The sequence below is a fragment of the Elephas maximus genome, chromosome 20 (genome assembly GCF_024166365.1).
Source record: "Elephas maximus indicus isolate mEleMax1 chromosome 20, mEleMax1 primary haplotype, whole genome shotgun sequence".
In the NCBI taxonomy this organism is placed as follows: Eukaryota; Metazoa; Chordata; class Mammalia; order Proboscidea; family Elephantidae; genus Elephas; species Elephas maximus.
In genome coordinates this window covers 43,742,309-43,756,919 of record NC_064838.1, presented here as the reverse complement: position 1 = coordinate 43,756,919, position 14,611 = coordinate 43,742,309, and the positions used below count along the sequence as shown (strand labels likewise).

The following is a 14,611-nucleotide window of genomic DNA, read 5'->3' as shown; positions in this document are numbered from 1 at the left end:
ACGTATGAGAGTTTAATGACATCCCAAAATGAGCCGAACTAGGCCTGAAGCCTCTGCTTCAGTAGGGCCAAGCGTGCAGGCAGGCTCCCAGTGCCCTCCTAGGAAGCCATGAGCATCAGTGATTCACCAGGCCCAGAGGGCAGAGCGGGCTCTGGGATCATGAATACAGGGCTTATAGGGATGGGAGTAGAGCCCTGGAGGTGGCTTTGTGAAGGAAACTTCCACCCAGAACAGGAGGAAGATGAAGTGGTTAAGTTATGGGCCCTCTAGTCACACAACCCGGCTTTATCCAGCTTTGTTTCCTTCAAACCTTCTTCGTAGAGGAATAATCCATAACTGAACTTGTGCTGATGAGCATATCAGTAAATCTTAACTGTTATTATTTCTATGATCATATTTTCTAAATTAAAACAAAATCTGACAAATGTTTCTGAAAACAAAACAAAAAAATCCTCCATTTTTGCCTAACACCAATTTTTGCATAATGACCTGGTCTTTGGAACCTAACCATGTGGATAAGTGAGAAGTGTATATACATATATATATATGTACATATATATGTATATGTGTGTGTATGTACACACACACACGCACGCACACATGCACACATACATGTGTAACCAAACAAGGAAGAAATACTCATAACAATTACAGTCACCATTTCTGCAACTGGTCAAGTGGTTATAGCTGGTATTTAGAACTTCCTTCTTCCACCACCCGTTCTGTATTCCCTTGCCCTCAACAAGCACTTCAGCTAGTCGTGGCTCTTTGCCTGGTGGGGTGACCCAAACCTGCATTCCTGAAGTGTCTGGGCCATTAGTAATCATGTTGGAACTGGGTTGTTGTAGTTTTCCATCGACTTTAATCACAGGGCATGGTAGTACTAACAGACGTCCTGAGGGATCTCCTGTATTCCAGACATATTTTTCTTTACTCCCACTATGTAATATCAACCTGATTACCCCTTGGTAATCAGGATCAATGACACTAGCCAATGGTAACTCCTTTTTTGACTGTTGACCCAGAGGCATGAGGAGCCCAAGCTGGCTGGGTGGCATTCTTAACTTCCAGTTCAATGAAACCAGTGTTGTGTCTCCTGGTGGAAGCATTCCTTTCTTGGGAACTATGACCTCTAGACCTGCGGAACATAGGGTTGTGGGACAGGAAGCAAAACTTTTGCAAGTGGATCACTAGGGGTAATACCAAGTGGTGCCACTCCCATTTCCACCCCTTGATTCCTAGACCCATGAATCCTGGCTATGGGAGAAATGGCACGATACATATTGGACACTGGAGAACATTGCCCCAACCCTGCAAGGTATTGCCACCTAGCTGGCACCATAATTGTGTCTTTAGAAGGCCATTCCATCGTTCTATCAAGCCAGTCGATTCAGGATGGTGGAGAACATGGTAAGACCAGAGAATTCCATGAGTATGCGCCCATTGCTGTACTTCATTTGCTGTGAAGTGAGTTCCTTGATCTGAGTGAGGCTGTCTGGGATACATGACAGTGAATAAGAGATCTGTGAGTCCACATGTTGTAGTTTTGGCAGAAGCATTACATGCAGGGGAGGCAAATCCATATCCAGAGTAAATGTCTTTCCCGGTAAGAACAAAATGCTGCCCTTTCCATGACGGAAGTGGTCTAATGTAATCAACCTGCCACAAGGTTGCTGGCTGATTGCTCCTAGGAATGGTGCCATATCAGGGATTCAGTGTTGGTTTCTGCTGCTGGCAGAATGGGCAGTCAGCAGTGTCTGTACCCAAGTCAATCTTGGTGAGTGGAAGTCCATGTTGCTAAGCCCTTGCATAACCTCCATCCCTGCCACCATGGCCACTTTGCTCATGAACCCATTAGGCAAAGACAGGAGTGGCTGGGGAAAGAGGCTGACTGGTATCCACAGAATGTGACATTTTATCTACTTGATAAAACCTTCCCCTTTGCCAAGGTCACCCTTTGGTGAGTATTCACATGAGACACAAATATCTTCACTTCTTTGGCCCATTCAAAGAGGTCTATCTACATGCTTCTTCCCCATACCTCTTTGTCACCAATTTTCCAATCATATTTCTTCCAAGTCCCTGGCTATCCAACCAAATCATTGGCCACAACCCATGAATCAGTAAACGATTGCACATCTGGCCATCTCTCCATTTAAGCAAGATGAACGAACAGGTGCACTACTTGAAATTCTGCCCACTGGGGGGATTTCCCTTCACCACTGTCCTTCAGGGAGGTCCTAGAAAGGAGTTACAGTGCTGCTGCTGTCCACATCCAAGTGGTGCCTGCATGTCACACAGAATGATCTGTAAACCAGTCTTAAGCTTTCTCTTCCTCAGTCAACTGATTGGAAGGAACTCTCCATAAGGCCATAGGTGCAGACTGGGAGGTAGAAAGTAATGTGACAGGAGAGGTTCATGGGCATTTGGACCACTTCCTCATGTAACTTGTGCCTTCGAGTCCTGCTTGGACCCAATCTTATATATACCACTTCCATCTAATGATGGAGTCCTGCTCTGCATGTCTGACTTTATGACTCTGTGGGTCAGACAACACCCACTTCATGACGGGCAGTTCAGGCCACACAGTGACTAGGTGGCCCATGTTTAACCATTCGCTCTCTGTTAAGGCCCAGTAACAAGCCAAAAGCTGTTTCTCAAAAGGAGAGTAATTATCTGCACAGGATGGCAATATTGCTTTTGGTTTCCTATTTTCCTAGATAGGGGCAGTTCTAATGGCTTCCACTTGGGTTTTCCTACCATAATAGCCCTTACTTCACATGACAGGGATCCAGTGTGGGGGTTCCGCCAGTTGCTGAGTATGTCTATCCAATTATGCATTCTGGAACTGGAGAAATCATTACCGAATGGGTTTGGGGACCCACGGGACCCACTATGAGATGGACCCGAGCTAAGACTCCATTAATAACCTGACCTCCATACACCGCTACTCTGACTGGTGGGCCACAGTGACACTTTGGGTCTCCTGGAATTAGCGTCGGTTCAGAGCCAGTGTCCAGTAATCCCTGAAAGGATGATTATTTCCTTTTCCCCAGTGAACAGTCACTCTCATAAAAGGCCATAGATCTTTTTGGGGAAAGCTTGGAGAAAGATCATCAGTATAAATTTTTGGCAGTGTAGTGGGGTCCTTCCTCAAGGGAGCCCACCCTCCCTTCATTCAAGAGGATGTGGGTCTGTAAACTGGCTCAAGTCTGGGGATTGACCGAGGGGCCACGACTCTATTTTGGCAATTCAAGTCAGACTGTCATTCACTTGACCTAGAATTCTGCTTGTACAGATCAAGTAAATATTTAGTAGATTTCCCATCTATTTCACTCCTAGGGATACCATGACTAAGTAGCCAATGCCTTAAGTCTATACAAGTCAAACTATTCTGATTTCTGCTTTGACTCTGCTGTCCGTTATGGCAACCACGCCCACCTTGCAATTTGTCTTTGGTGATTAAGGACTGCCACTTGGCCCCTACCACCCCGAGGTGCAATCAGCCCCATATTGTATTTAGGCATTTTAATTCAGTTAGGGCAGTTCCTGCTGTAATCTGACCTACATAGAAAAGCAATCACAGCAGTCTTCAAGGATGCTGGGGCTCCCTTAGCAAATTTGTTCCTCACCATTATGGTGAAAGGTGTGTCCTCTAGGCATGCCATAGTTGTTCTGTGGATCCAACCTGATAAATCTATTCAAACATCCCAATCTCCCTAAGCCTTTGGATACCTTCTTCTACAATATACCAAGGCAGGTGTGACATTTCAACTTGATTTAGTGTAGGCTACTGCTTAATCCATGCTTCAGTTAACCAACCAAACAAACTATTAGATCCTTTTCTAACCTCTTGAGCTGAAACGCTGAATGAAGAATTTGTGCTTAGTAGGCCCATATCAATAAACTCAGACTGATCCAACTCTATGTTCATTGCATCGTTACCCCACGCCTGTAATAGCCCTTCCCACACATATTCCCCAGGTTTCTGTTTGCATATATTAGAAAAATCAAGCAATTCATTTGAAGTGTAGCATACCTCCTCACTGGTCACACTGTGCTTCACCTCTTGGGGGTTACTGGGACTTAAGTCTAGTTGGGTGGGTCCTGGGGACATTCAGCAATGTCTTGTATGGCATCTGCCTCAGGTGATGCCCAGTTGCCACATTGGGTGATATCTCAGACAAAGACTCTTCAGACACAGCTGGCTTAATCTCATCAGATGTGGGTGGAAGGGATAATGGTTTTACTGGGGAGGGTAGCTTAGCAGACAAAAATGGAGTTATCTCTTGAGATGGGAGTAGAGAGCTGGTTCTGTTGGAGGAGTGATTCAATGGAATTTAGGGGCTCAATGGCCCCAGCTTCCTGATTATTTGCCCATAGGTCTCCATCCCAAGTTTCAGGATCCCATTTCTTCCCAATTAATGCCGCCACTTTAACTTTAGACACCATTCGAGATTGGGAATGCAATTGGCATTACAATTCAGCAACTCTTACAGTAAAACTCGAGGTTTGGTTTTCAGTAATATCAGGTCTGTTACTACAAGAATTAAGGCTTTATTTCACAGCACAAGTGGCAACTTTCAGGTCTTGTATGCAGTGCTTGAGCTGTGACTCTGAAACTTTGAGCTCATCCTTTTCTTTCACCAATTTGTCAAGAGAAAGTAGGATCAACCAATCAGCTTCCTTATACTTCTCATTCTGATAAAATTGTAGAAAAATATCAAATATGTAATCACCCAGGGCCTTGTCTCTCACAAATATTTGATCCAATGATGGTGATATTTTGCATATTTCTATTGCCACCTCACACCATGGAGTAGCAGTGCTCTCTTTACTAATGGAGGCAGAGTCATCAGCACCTTTAAGACTAGCCAGGGTTGGGAAACTATTCAGAAAACTACTAAAACCACTCTCCGAAAGACAGATGCCAAGCCACATGAGATAGCCCAGGGGCAGAAGCTCAGAAAAGAGCTGACACAGAGAGAAAGCCTTCCTTTACAGCTGGCACCCTGAATTTGGACTCCTAGCCACCTAACCTATGACAAAATAAATTTCTGTTTGTTAAAGCCACCCACTGGTGGTATTTCTGTTATAGCAGCACTGGATAACTAAGACAGAATTTGGTACCAGGAGTGGGGTGGTGCTTTAACAGATAACTAAAATGTGGAAGTTGTTTTGAAATTGGGTAATGGGTGGAGGCTAGAAGAGTTTCCATGTGCCTAATAGTAAAAGCCTAGATTGCCTTGAAGAGACTGTTGGTATAATTGTGGATGTCAAAGGCAATTCTGGTGAGGGCTCAGAAGGACGAGAAGAGAGCTGTAGAGAAAGTCTCTATTGTCTTATAGAATATATATGGTGCCAGCAACAGAATGTTGCCAGAAGTGTGGACATTAAATGATTTGTTAGGTTTTAAAAGACAATGATGAACATGTAATTGGACAATGGTAATCGGACAATAGAGGAAGTGTGGTGCTTTTTATGCAGTGACAAAGAGCTTGTCTGAATCACATTCAAGTGTTTTGTGGAAGATAGTGATGAACTTGGATATTTGGTTGGGGCTATTTCTAAGCATGACCTTAAAGGGACCGCGTGGTTTCTTCTTGCCACTTATAGTAAAATGTGAGAGGAAAGAGATAGACTTAAAAATGAACCGTGCAAAATGAAAACAAAATTTAAAGATTTGGAAAATTCTGTTGTACAAACTAAGGACACATATCCAGGAATTTTCACCAAGGATATGGCTACACAATCTTCTGTTAAAAGATTAAGCCCATGTCTGATGGATCTAACCAACTACCACAGCAGAAAACACATCAGCTAAGACCAAAGGGGACACAGAAAGAGTTAAAGGAAAGAACAATGTCTGCCTCTTGGAATTCTACAGTTACAAAACAGACCAAAGGAGCTACATCTGTCGTCACTCAAGAAAAGAAAAGGACCATCCTTGGAGCAGCTTGGAGATAAGCAGAACTGTTGGAAGGAGCATGGGAGCAGGGCTGCATCGGTTTGAAAGGGTGGAGTCACAGCCTGCTGGGTTTAAAAGAGTCAGCTCTTCACCAACTCAGTTCTGGAGTGTTGGGCTGCTGTTCAAGAGTGCCAGTGGGATCAGGCCACTGCCCAAAGCTGGAGGAGTGGGGTTGCCATGCCCAAGGGGCAGAAGAATGGGGTCTGTCAGGGCCGAAGAGGTGGCATTGCCACTCAGATGGACTAGGAGAATGGGTCCACCCAAAGCTGAGGGAACAGAGTTGCCATCCCAGTGGGCCTGGAAAGCAAAACTGAAATTCGCGGCTGAGAGACCTCCACCCAGAATCCAGATGGTGTGGCCAACACCCAGAGTCTGGAGGACAGGGCCATTGCCCAGATGGTCTCAGAGAACAGAGAGTTATTTTCAAGGCTTGAGAGCTAATGTGAATTGTTCTGCCGGATTTTGGACTTGCTTGGTCCCCATTATCCCTTCTTTCCCTCTAATTTCTCCCATTTGTAATGGAAATGTCTACCTTGTTCCTGTTCCATCATTGTACTTTGGAAACAGATAACTTGTAGTTTAGATTTCACAGGTTCACAGATGAAGAGGAATTTTGCCCTAGAATGGAATACACTAAAGTCTCACCTATATTTGATTTAGATGATTCAGAAGAAGAAATTTTCAATTTGGGCTTGATTTAAGACTTGGGATGATGTGATGGGGTGAATGTGTTTTGCATGTGGCAAGGACATGAATTTTGGGGGGCCAAAGGGTGGAATGTTATGGATTAAATTGTGTCCCCCCAAAATATGTGTTGTGAAGTCTAACTTCTATGCCTGTGGTTATAATCCCATTTGGGAATGGGTTGTCTTTGTTCTGCTGATGAGATAGGATTAGTGTAGGGTGTGTCTTGCTTAAGTCAATCTGTTATGAGCTATAAAAGAGATTAAACAAGCGGTAGAGAAGCAAAGATGTGGGAAGAGAGATGCCAAACCACATGAAGACCACCCAGGAATAGAAGCTCAAAAGAGAAAGGACCTTCCTCCAGAGCCAACAGAGAGGGAAAGCCTTCCCCTAGAGCCAGCACACTGAATTTGGACTTCTAGCCTCCTAAGCTGTGAGAAAATAAATTTCGGTTTGCAAAAGCCACCCACTGGTGGTATTTCTATTATGGCAGCACTAGATAACCAAGACAGATAGGTGGCAGGTCTATCTGCAGGCATCCCCACCTTTTTCAGCCAAGCCATACCACAGAGCATGGTGGTTGGAGCCAACCGTCCACTTTAGGATTTGTGCTCCACTACTGCCCAGCTGTGGGTCTGAGGCAAGTCGCTTCACCTCTCTGCATGTCTGTGTCCACATTTGTGAATTGGTGGTGTTAAAAAAAAAAAAAAAAATTTCTTACCAAGAAGTTCATATAGGTACGAGCTTAGAATAATGTTTTCACATAATCAGCACTCGGTCAATGTTGGTTATGACTGTTACCCTGGATATGGTAGATGGTTTCGGTCAGGAGTTTTGTGCTATGAAAAAACACTGTGGTGGCTGTTATGTTAGGGAAGGAGGGGGAATCTGGTGGACTCTGCCTGCCCTGCATCTAGGCTGGCTTGTTTTGGTAACTGCACCTGGATTTTCGTTGAGGAAACCACTTCCTCAGCTCCAACCCCTGTCTCTGGAGAGGTCACTAATCAAGGCCAACCAATTGGCATCTTCAACCCCTGGCCACGTTGCCTGGGTGGAGGTGGCTACATGGTCCAGCCCAGTTCATTGAGGCTCCATTCTGGGAATTTTCCTGGAACTATTGGGATAGAAAAGCCTGGAATCTGCCAAAGCCACCACAGGCAGAAAGGCCTAGCTGAGCATGAACTAAACCAGCAGCCAGCAGAGCCCACAGAAGGAGAGAGAGTCAGGGCCTGTTGGCCATGCTTGCACCCCAAGATCCAGCCTTGCCTGAACTGCTGCTCACCTGAGTCCATCAAGGCCCGTTTGAGCTTAAGCCCAGTTGAGTTTCTGTCCCTTGCCAACAACCCAAGTGACACGGTGAGGGCGGGGAGGAGGGAGGCAAGTGACTGGGGGAGCCAGAAAGAAGCAGAGTTGGATACAGGAAAGTCTCCTCTTTAGAGGGCTGGGCTGCTTGCATCTGGGCTGCACCCTGATCCTCCTCCTTGGGGAGGACCACGCTGGAGCTTCAGATTAGTGGATGGGGTCTCTGAACCCCTCCATCCATGTCACCATTGTTTCTGGCTCCCACACAGGTCCCCCGGCATCCCCTCGCTGGTCCCCCAACCTCCACCCAGTGGCTAGAGCGTTCTTCTTTGAATGTGACAGCAACTGCATCTTGCGCCTGCGTCCAACCTCTCAATGGCTGCAGGGACTTCAGCTACCACGGGGCATTGTGAGAATGAGACAGATGATTGGGCACCTGGAGCTCAGTGTTGCACAGGGCGAGCTGCTCTGAGCCTCAGCTGTTGTGATTCCCTCAGAAGCACCACGCAGCGCCTCCTCTGTGCCCCAGGCCTTTGACTTATGAGCAGTGAAAACAGAGTGGCCTGAGGGGGTGGGCTCACCTGGGCCTCCCTGGAGAGGTGGTTGAGAGTGCTGCAAGTTGGAGGGGAGGGTGGGTGAACTTAGTGTGCCAGAGGCTGGGAGAAAAGAGGAAGGGGGAGCGGAGGGAACCAAGGCCAGAGTAATGCATGTGTTTGTGAGTGAGCGTGTGTTTGCGAGTGTGCATGTGAACATGTAGGTGTTTATGCATGTGTGTTCGTGGACACACAGACAGCCTGGGATCTGGGGCCAGGGTGTAGCATGTGAAAGTTGTCCTGTGCTGAGGAAGGCCACTAGCGGGCCCCTAAAGTTGTCTCGTGCTGAGGGAGGCCCCTAGAGCAGGGGCATGAGGCCACCACGGTGTGGGGAATGGAGTGGAGGAGGGGCAGGGTAGAAGCTGGAGATGGAAAAAAGGCCTGAAGGCCGATGGCAGGAGGTGACAGGAGTCCTGGAGGTGAGGAATGGATGGATTAGAAAGGCTGGGGAGTGGCGGTGCCAGGGTTAGATGTCAGGCCTGCCCCAGCTTTGAGCCCGGGTGGCTGGGGTTAGTGGGGTATGGAAGGAAGCATCAGGGCCCTCTGTGTTCCTCCCTGGTCCTCTGTGTCTATCAGCTGGTGGGGCCCGCTCTCTGGAGGGAAGGAGCACCACCGAGTGTGATTTTGCAGAAAGCTCTGAGTCACAGCCATGCATGTAGAGTCTGGAGCTGCTGCAGCGGGGAGCACTGGAGGCCCTCAAGGGACCTGAGTCCCCAAGCCCTCCAGACAGAGCCGTGTGCCTAGGAAAGGCCCTGAACTGTTCAATAAACTCTTCTGACCTCTTGAACTGCAGAGGCACACAGAAGCAAAACCCACAGCAGATACCCAGGGCGGAAGGGCCTACCCACCGCCCCCCCCCTTGACTCACTTCCCTTCCTGTGATGTGGGGTGAGCGCCTGACCGCAGTCCTGGGCTCAAATCCTGGCTCCTCTCCCAGTGCCTCTCCATTTGCATGCAGGTGGTGAAGGCGCCAGGAGAGCGAGTATGTAGGGGCACAGGCCTCAAGTAAGTTGGTGGTGGGCTTGGGGATGCAGCATGAGCCCACAGTCACCAGCTCACAAGTGACAGTACTTATTCCATATTTTCTCTTCAACAAAGGGCCTGTTGAGGTCTTCCCTTGCTTTCTTACTGGGCTGTGGCCTTTTTCTTAGTGATTCCTCTGAGTTCTTTATATATGCTGGCTACAACTCCTCTGCTAAGTGCATGTGCTGTAAGTATCTTTTTCCTAGATCCTGGCTTGTCTTTTTGCTTCATATTTTGTATCTTTTAATGAATAAAAATTTCTAATTTTAATGTAGTCAAATTTATCAATATTTCCCTTTGTTTATTTTTTAAAAGTCTTGCTTACGAAATCCTTACCTTGCCCAAAGCCATAAAGTAATCTGCTCTACTGTCTTCTGAACGTCTCCTAGTTTCCTGTATCAACTGAGGGCCTTGAGTCCACTGGTGTGGATAGGTGTATGTGATGTGAGGTAGGGGTTTCTGGAGGGTCATAAGGAGAGAATGTCATAATCAGATTTCCATTTTGAAAACGTCTTGCTGGCTGTTGTGTGCACAATTGCAGGGAACACAAAGAGGAAGTGAGTCCTGAGGAGAGAAGTCCAGGTGAGATAAGATGGTGTCTGGGACCAGAGCATGGGCAGGGGTAAGCGTGAAATTGAGACTAAGTTTTGCAGAAGAATTGGTAGGACTGGGTGATGGGAGCAGTGTGGGGGAAGGGAGGCCCCCCGAGGTTCCTGGCTGGGCTCAGGGGGCATGGTACCTTCACAAATGAAGAGTGGTTTTGGCCATTCAGAGTCCAGGGTCCCTCCTGAACTTCTCCAGAAGACACTGGTGATGTAGGATGGACTTTGGAAGATAGGCCCAGGCTGGAGGCACTGGGCAATCCTACACAGAGTGAGTATCCTTGAGGAGCACCTGCCCTTAGGGGCTATGAGGAGGACATGGCGGTGTGGAGATGGAGCAGGAGCAGGCAGAGGTGGGAAGCTGTAGGGAGCAGTGAGCAGTGATCACTCAGAGAAGAGCAGGCTGAAAGTTTTTCGATGCCAGGGGTGGCATTCGCACGCACATTCTCACTGTAGTGCACCACAGCCCTGGGAAGGGTCTCCTATGCCCAAGTTACAGAAGAGGGAAGCAAGGCTCAGAGGGTGGACAGAGTTGTTCCACATTAACCAGCCTTGCCAGAAGTCCATGAAGAAGAAAAGGCCACGGTTTGTTCGTGGGGAGGGGCAGTGCAGCAGGGCAATATCAGCCCTGCCACCTACCAGCTGGGGCACTGGGGCAAGTCACTCCCTTTCTGGCCTCAGTTTCCCCATCTGTGAAATGTAGCTGAGCCTGGTGCAGAGTCAGCACTTTGTTGTTGTAAGCTGCCAAGGAGCCGTCCCCCTATTCATTGAGACCCGGTGTGCAAAGGAATGAAGCACTGCCTGGTCCTGTGCCACCTTGTTAGAGAAAAAGATGCAAATTAAAACCACAATGAAAAACCAGCTCATACCAGATTGGCAAAAACTGAAGACTGACTATTCCAAGTGTGGTGAGGATAGAGGCACCTGGGACTTACACACTGCTGTTGGGGTGTACATTGGTAAACCACCCACTAAAGCTAAGCACGCATACCCACTGAGTGTGTAGTCCCTCTCCTGGGTGTAAGCATTCCTCAAGACACATGGACGGAGCCTTCATCCCAGCCTGACAATGCTTGACCCTCATGGGGAGCAATCCTGTGTCCATCAGCAGGAGGGGGACTGGCAGACAGCCATGCCACGGGGTGGGGTGGGGGGTGCGGACTACAAAATGAGAAAGGACACACTGTCTACAAGCTACAAGGCAGGTGAACCCTCACACGGAGAGAAGAAAGCCAAACAGGCCAGAGCATTCTGTGCAATTGCGTTTATATAATGTTCAAAAAAACGAGCACAGCAAAACAACATACCATTTTGGGATCCAAACAAAGAAAAGCAAGGGAAGGTTGAACGCAGAAATCAGAATAGTAGCTGCCTCAGGGGAGGGAGGGGCCCCTTGGCCCTGTTGGAGTACCAGGTGCGGGGGCTCCTGGGTGTTCTCTTCTGCAGGTGTGACAGCTCCCCCACAGTAGAAAGCCTGCCCATTCCTTCCTTTGGCGTCCCCTGCTTTCAGGTTACATGGGGGAGCCCTGTCGGCCGGGGACCCCAGCGCTCACCCCTCGCCTTCTCGTGGGCCTCTCCTTGCAGTTCCTTGTGCCCTCCCACCTCGCTCTCTCGCTGCCCCGGTTCCCGCCAGCTGGTCCACCCCTCGGCAGAAGCCTCCCTGAACCCCGGCCCTCGCTGCGGCCGGGACAGAGCGCGCTCAGTCCGTCCGGGGCGGTCACCAACTGACTGATGTTGCGCACTTAGCGGCCGCCAGTCCCCTGGCGTGGGCCCTTCCCTCTTGAGTCGCACCCCCATCAGACCTGAGCGACCACCCCCGGCCTGGGGGGCTCGGCCTGGGGTGCGCCCGGTGCCACCTAACAGATGCGGACCCGAGTTCTCCGAGTCGCCGCGCATGGCCCTTCCCCCGGGCCTCGGTTTACCCCTCCGTGGACGGAGGCTGTACTCTCGGCCGGGGTACTCGGAGGCCAGCTCTGCCTCCGGGGTCGCGCGCTCAGGCCGGCTCGGCTCTGGGGCTCCCGGGGACCGCCCCACCGAGGCCCCCAGCGCCTCGCCATTTAAGGCGGGTGGCTGCTATCGCCCTTTGAAGCGGCGCGGTGGGCCCCAGCGCGCGAGTGGTGCAGGGCAGAGCGCCCTCTGCAGGCGGGCGGCGGCGGCCCCGCCCCCCGCCCCGCCCCCGTCCCCGCCCCCGCCCGTCCCCGCCCCGGCTCCGCGGCAGCGCATGCGCGCGGCGCAGGCTCCGCGGGCGGCGAGAGCGAGGCTGGCGCTCCCCGGCAGCCCCGCGCGGCGCCTCGGCGCGCCCCATTCATGCTGGGCAGCGGCGGCGCGCGGCCACGCAGCGGAGCCCGGGCGCAGCGGCCTCGGCGTCGGCCTCGGCTGCCTGGGCGGCTTCGGTGGCCGCGGAGCGAGACGGGCGGCGGCGACGCGGGAGGCGGGGCGCGGCGATGGCCGGCGGCGGGGCGAACCCCGGGGCAGCCGGTGAGTACCGGGCCAACTTTTCCCCGCGGCGCCGGGGCCGGGGCGGGTCGGGGTTCCCGGCGGGCGGCGGGCGGGCGAGCGAGCGAGCGGTCTCCGGGAAGAAAGGGATGCGGTGCATCCGGGCGGCGGGCGCGGGCCTCGGGCGGGGGGCGGAGGCGCCCCTCGGACCCGACTGCGGCCGCCGGCGGGGAGCCTTGCGCGCGGCCCGGGGCGGGCAGGGGGTGTGCACGGCCGGGACTGCGGCGCGGGCGTCCGCGTTAGTGTCCGCGCGCGCGGGCTGGCCGCTGTGTGTCCGCCTGTCCGTGTGTCCGTGTGCGAGGTCGGATGTCCCTACTGCGCTGCCCGCGGCGTCCCGGTGCGCCCGTGTGTGTCCGGGCGCGGCCGCGAGGCTGCGGCGCTGACGGTGAGCGTGCCCTCCCTGGCGGGGCCGGGCCGGCCGGGTTGCGCCTTCAGGCCGTGCGCTGCCGGCCTCATCGGCCCGCCCCACCAGCCCCGGCCCGGCCTGGCCCAGCCGAGCTGTACCCGGGCCGCGCGCGGGGGGCGGTGGGTCTGCTCCCTTCTCAAAGGTAGGAGAGAAAAGTTTGCTGGCGGCTCTGCCGGGAGGGTCCCCGCAGGTCCCCAGGCCGAGCCCGGCGCCTGGACCCGCGGCTGGGGCCTCCGGCCGCCAGCGCGGGCCCGGGTGGGCAGGCCGAGCTGGGCTGCAGGATCCCGCGGAGGATATTCGCCGGGGCTGGCCGGGCCCGCCGGTTTTGACCTGCCTTCGGGGCACTAGGGTGGGAGTTGGAGCCAATTGCTTCCTCGAGACCGATGCCTGCACTTGTCTCCCTGCCGTGGTGGGTGCTAGGATGGGGCGGCCGTATTCACCCCGGGTCCACGCAGGGCTGCGCACCCTATGTGGGAGGAGGGGTGCGGCAGCCCGAGGAGACCGCCGGCAGCTCAGGCCTCCTCCTCACAGGGCCTCCGCAGGGTCAGCTCTCGGAAAGCCCCACTTTCCTCTAGGCTTCCGATTGCTTCCTGAACAGTCCCAGGGCCTGATGTGCGACTGGGCTGCCCTGGGGAAGGGAGCTGGGATAAGAGCCCAGGTGCAGCCCTGGAAAGGGGGGTGGGAGGGGCCTGAGTGGTCAAGGCTCCTGGCAGGGCCAGCGGGGGAGGCTGCATAGAGCTTGGTGCCCTCCTTGGCTTGTGTGAAGGATGCCGGGGCCATGCACCTGAAAAGAAAGAGGGGAGGGGGCACGGATCTGGCCTGGGCCCCTCAGCCTGGGCTCCTGTAGCTTAGGTTTGTCTGGCCTGCTCCAGCTCCATACATCCAGTCTACTTCCCTCCTTCGTGTGTCTGTGGGCTGGGGCTCGGCCTTTGCTCCTCTGGCCCCTGGGGAGCATGTGCCAGGTCCCCTCGGCTCCGCTCCTGGTATGGGGTATAACGGAGAGGCCGTGTGCAGGCCCCAGGGACTCCAGGAGAGCCCAGCCCTCTAGGAGCCCCAGCCTGTGCCAGAGAGATGCGCACCTGGGTCTCTGCTTCAGAGTCCTGCTGCGGGTCTGCTGGCAAGTGAGAGCCAGGAAAGGCCTTTCAGGAGAGGGAATGGCATGGGTGGAGGCCTGGTTAGAAGAGGCTGGCAAAGCCCTGTGTGGCTGAGTCTGTGTTTTGGGGGATGGGGGAAAAATGAAGGGGCCCGTGGACAGAGCAGACCTGAGCTCCTGAGGCCCCCAGCTCATTGCCTGCTGGCTTTGAGCCTCTGTTTGGGTGATACTGGGGAGGTCCTCCTGCCCAGGGCAGCTTAAAGCAGTGAGCCAGGTAGTAGGGCAGCCTGGGTGCGGTGCAGACATCAGAGCCCCCTGAATCCTGGTCCCCTAGGACCTGGCTAGCTGAGAGAGCAGGGCCCCTGGGGACCACCTCCCTGGCCCACAGGAGTGTTAGGAGCAGCCTTTCTGCCTACTTCTCTACCCTGGTACTGGAGTACAAAA

General features: G+C 52.6%; 1 protein-coding gene across 2 annotated transcripts in view; it reads left to right on the top strand.

Moving 5' to 3' along the window:
* Window positions 1–569: 569 nt before the first annotated feature.
* The window catches only part of PLXNA1 (plexin A1), a 66,709-nt gene continuing 52,667 nt past the window's right edge, over window positions 570–14,611 (top strand). Inside the window, exon 1 of one of the 2 annotated variants that reach the window (XM_049862531.1) lies at window positions 570–1,410. In XM_049862531.1, coding sequence (XP_049718488.1) covers window positions 1,247–1,410 — 164 coding nt within the window. In that variant the 5' untranslated portion in view covers window positions 570–1,246. Of the gene's footprint in view, window positions 1,411–12,431; window positions 12,651–14,611 lie in introns of those variants that run through there. The other variant, XM_049862532.1, reaches the window with a different exon arrangement.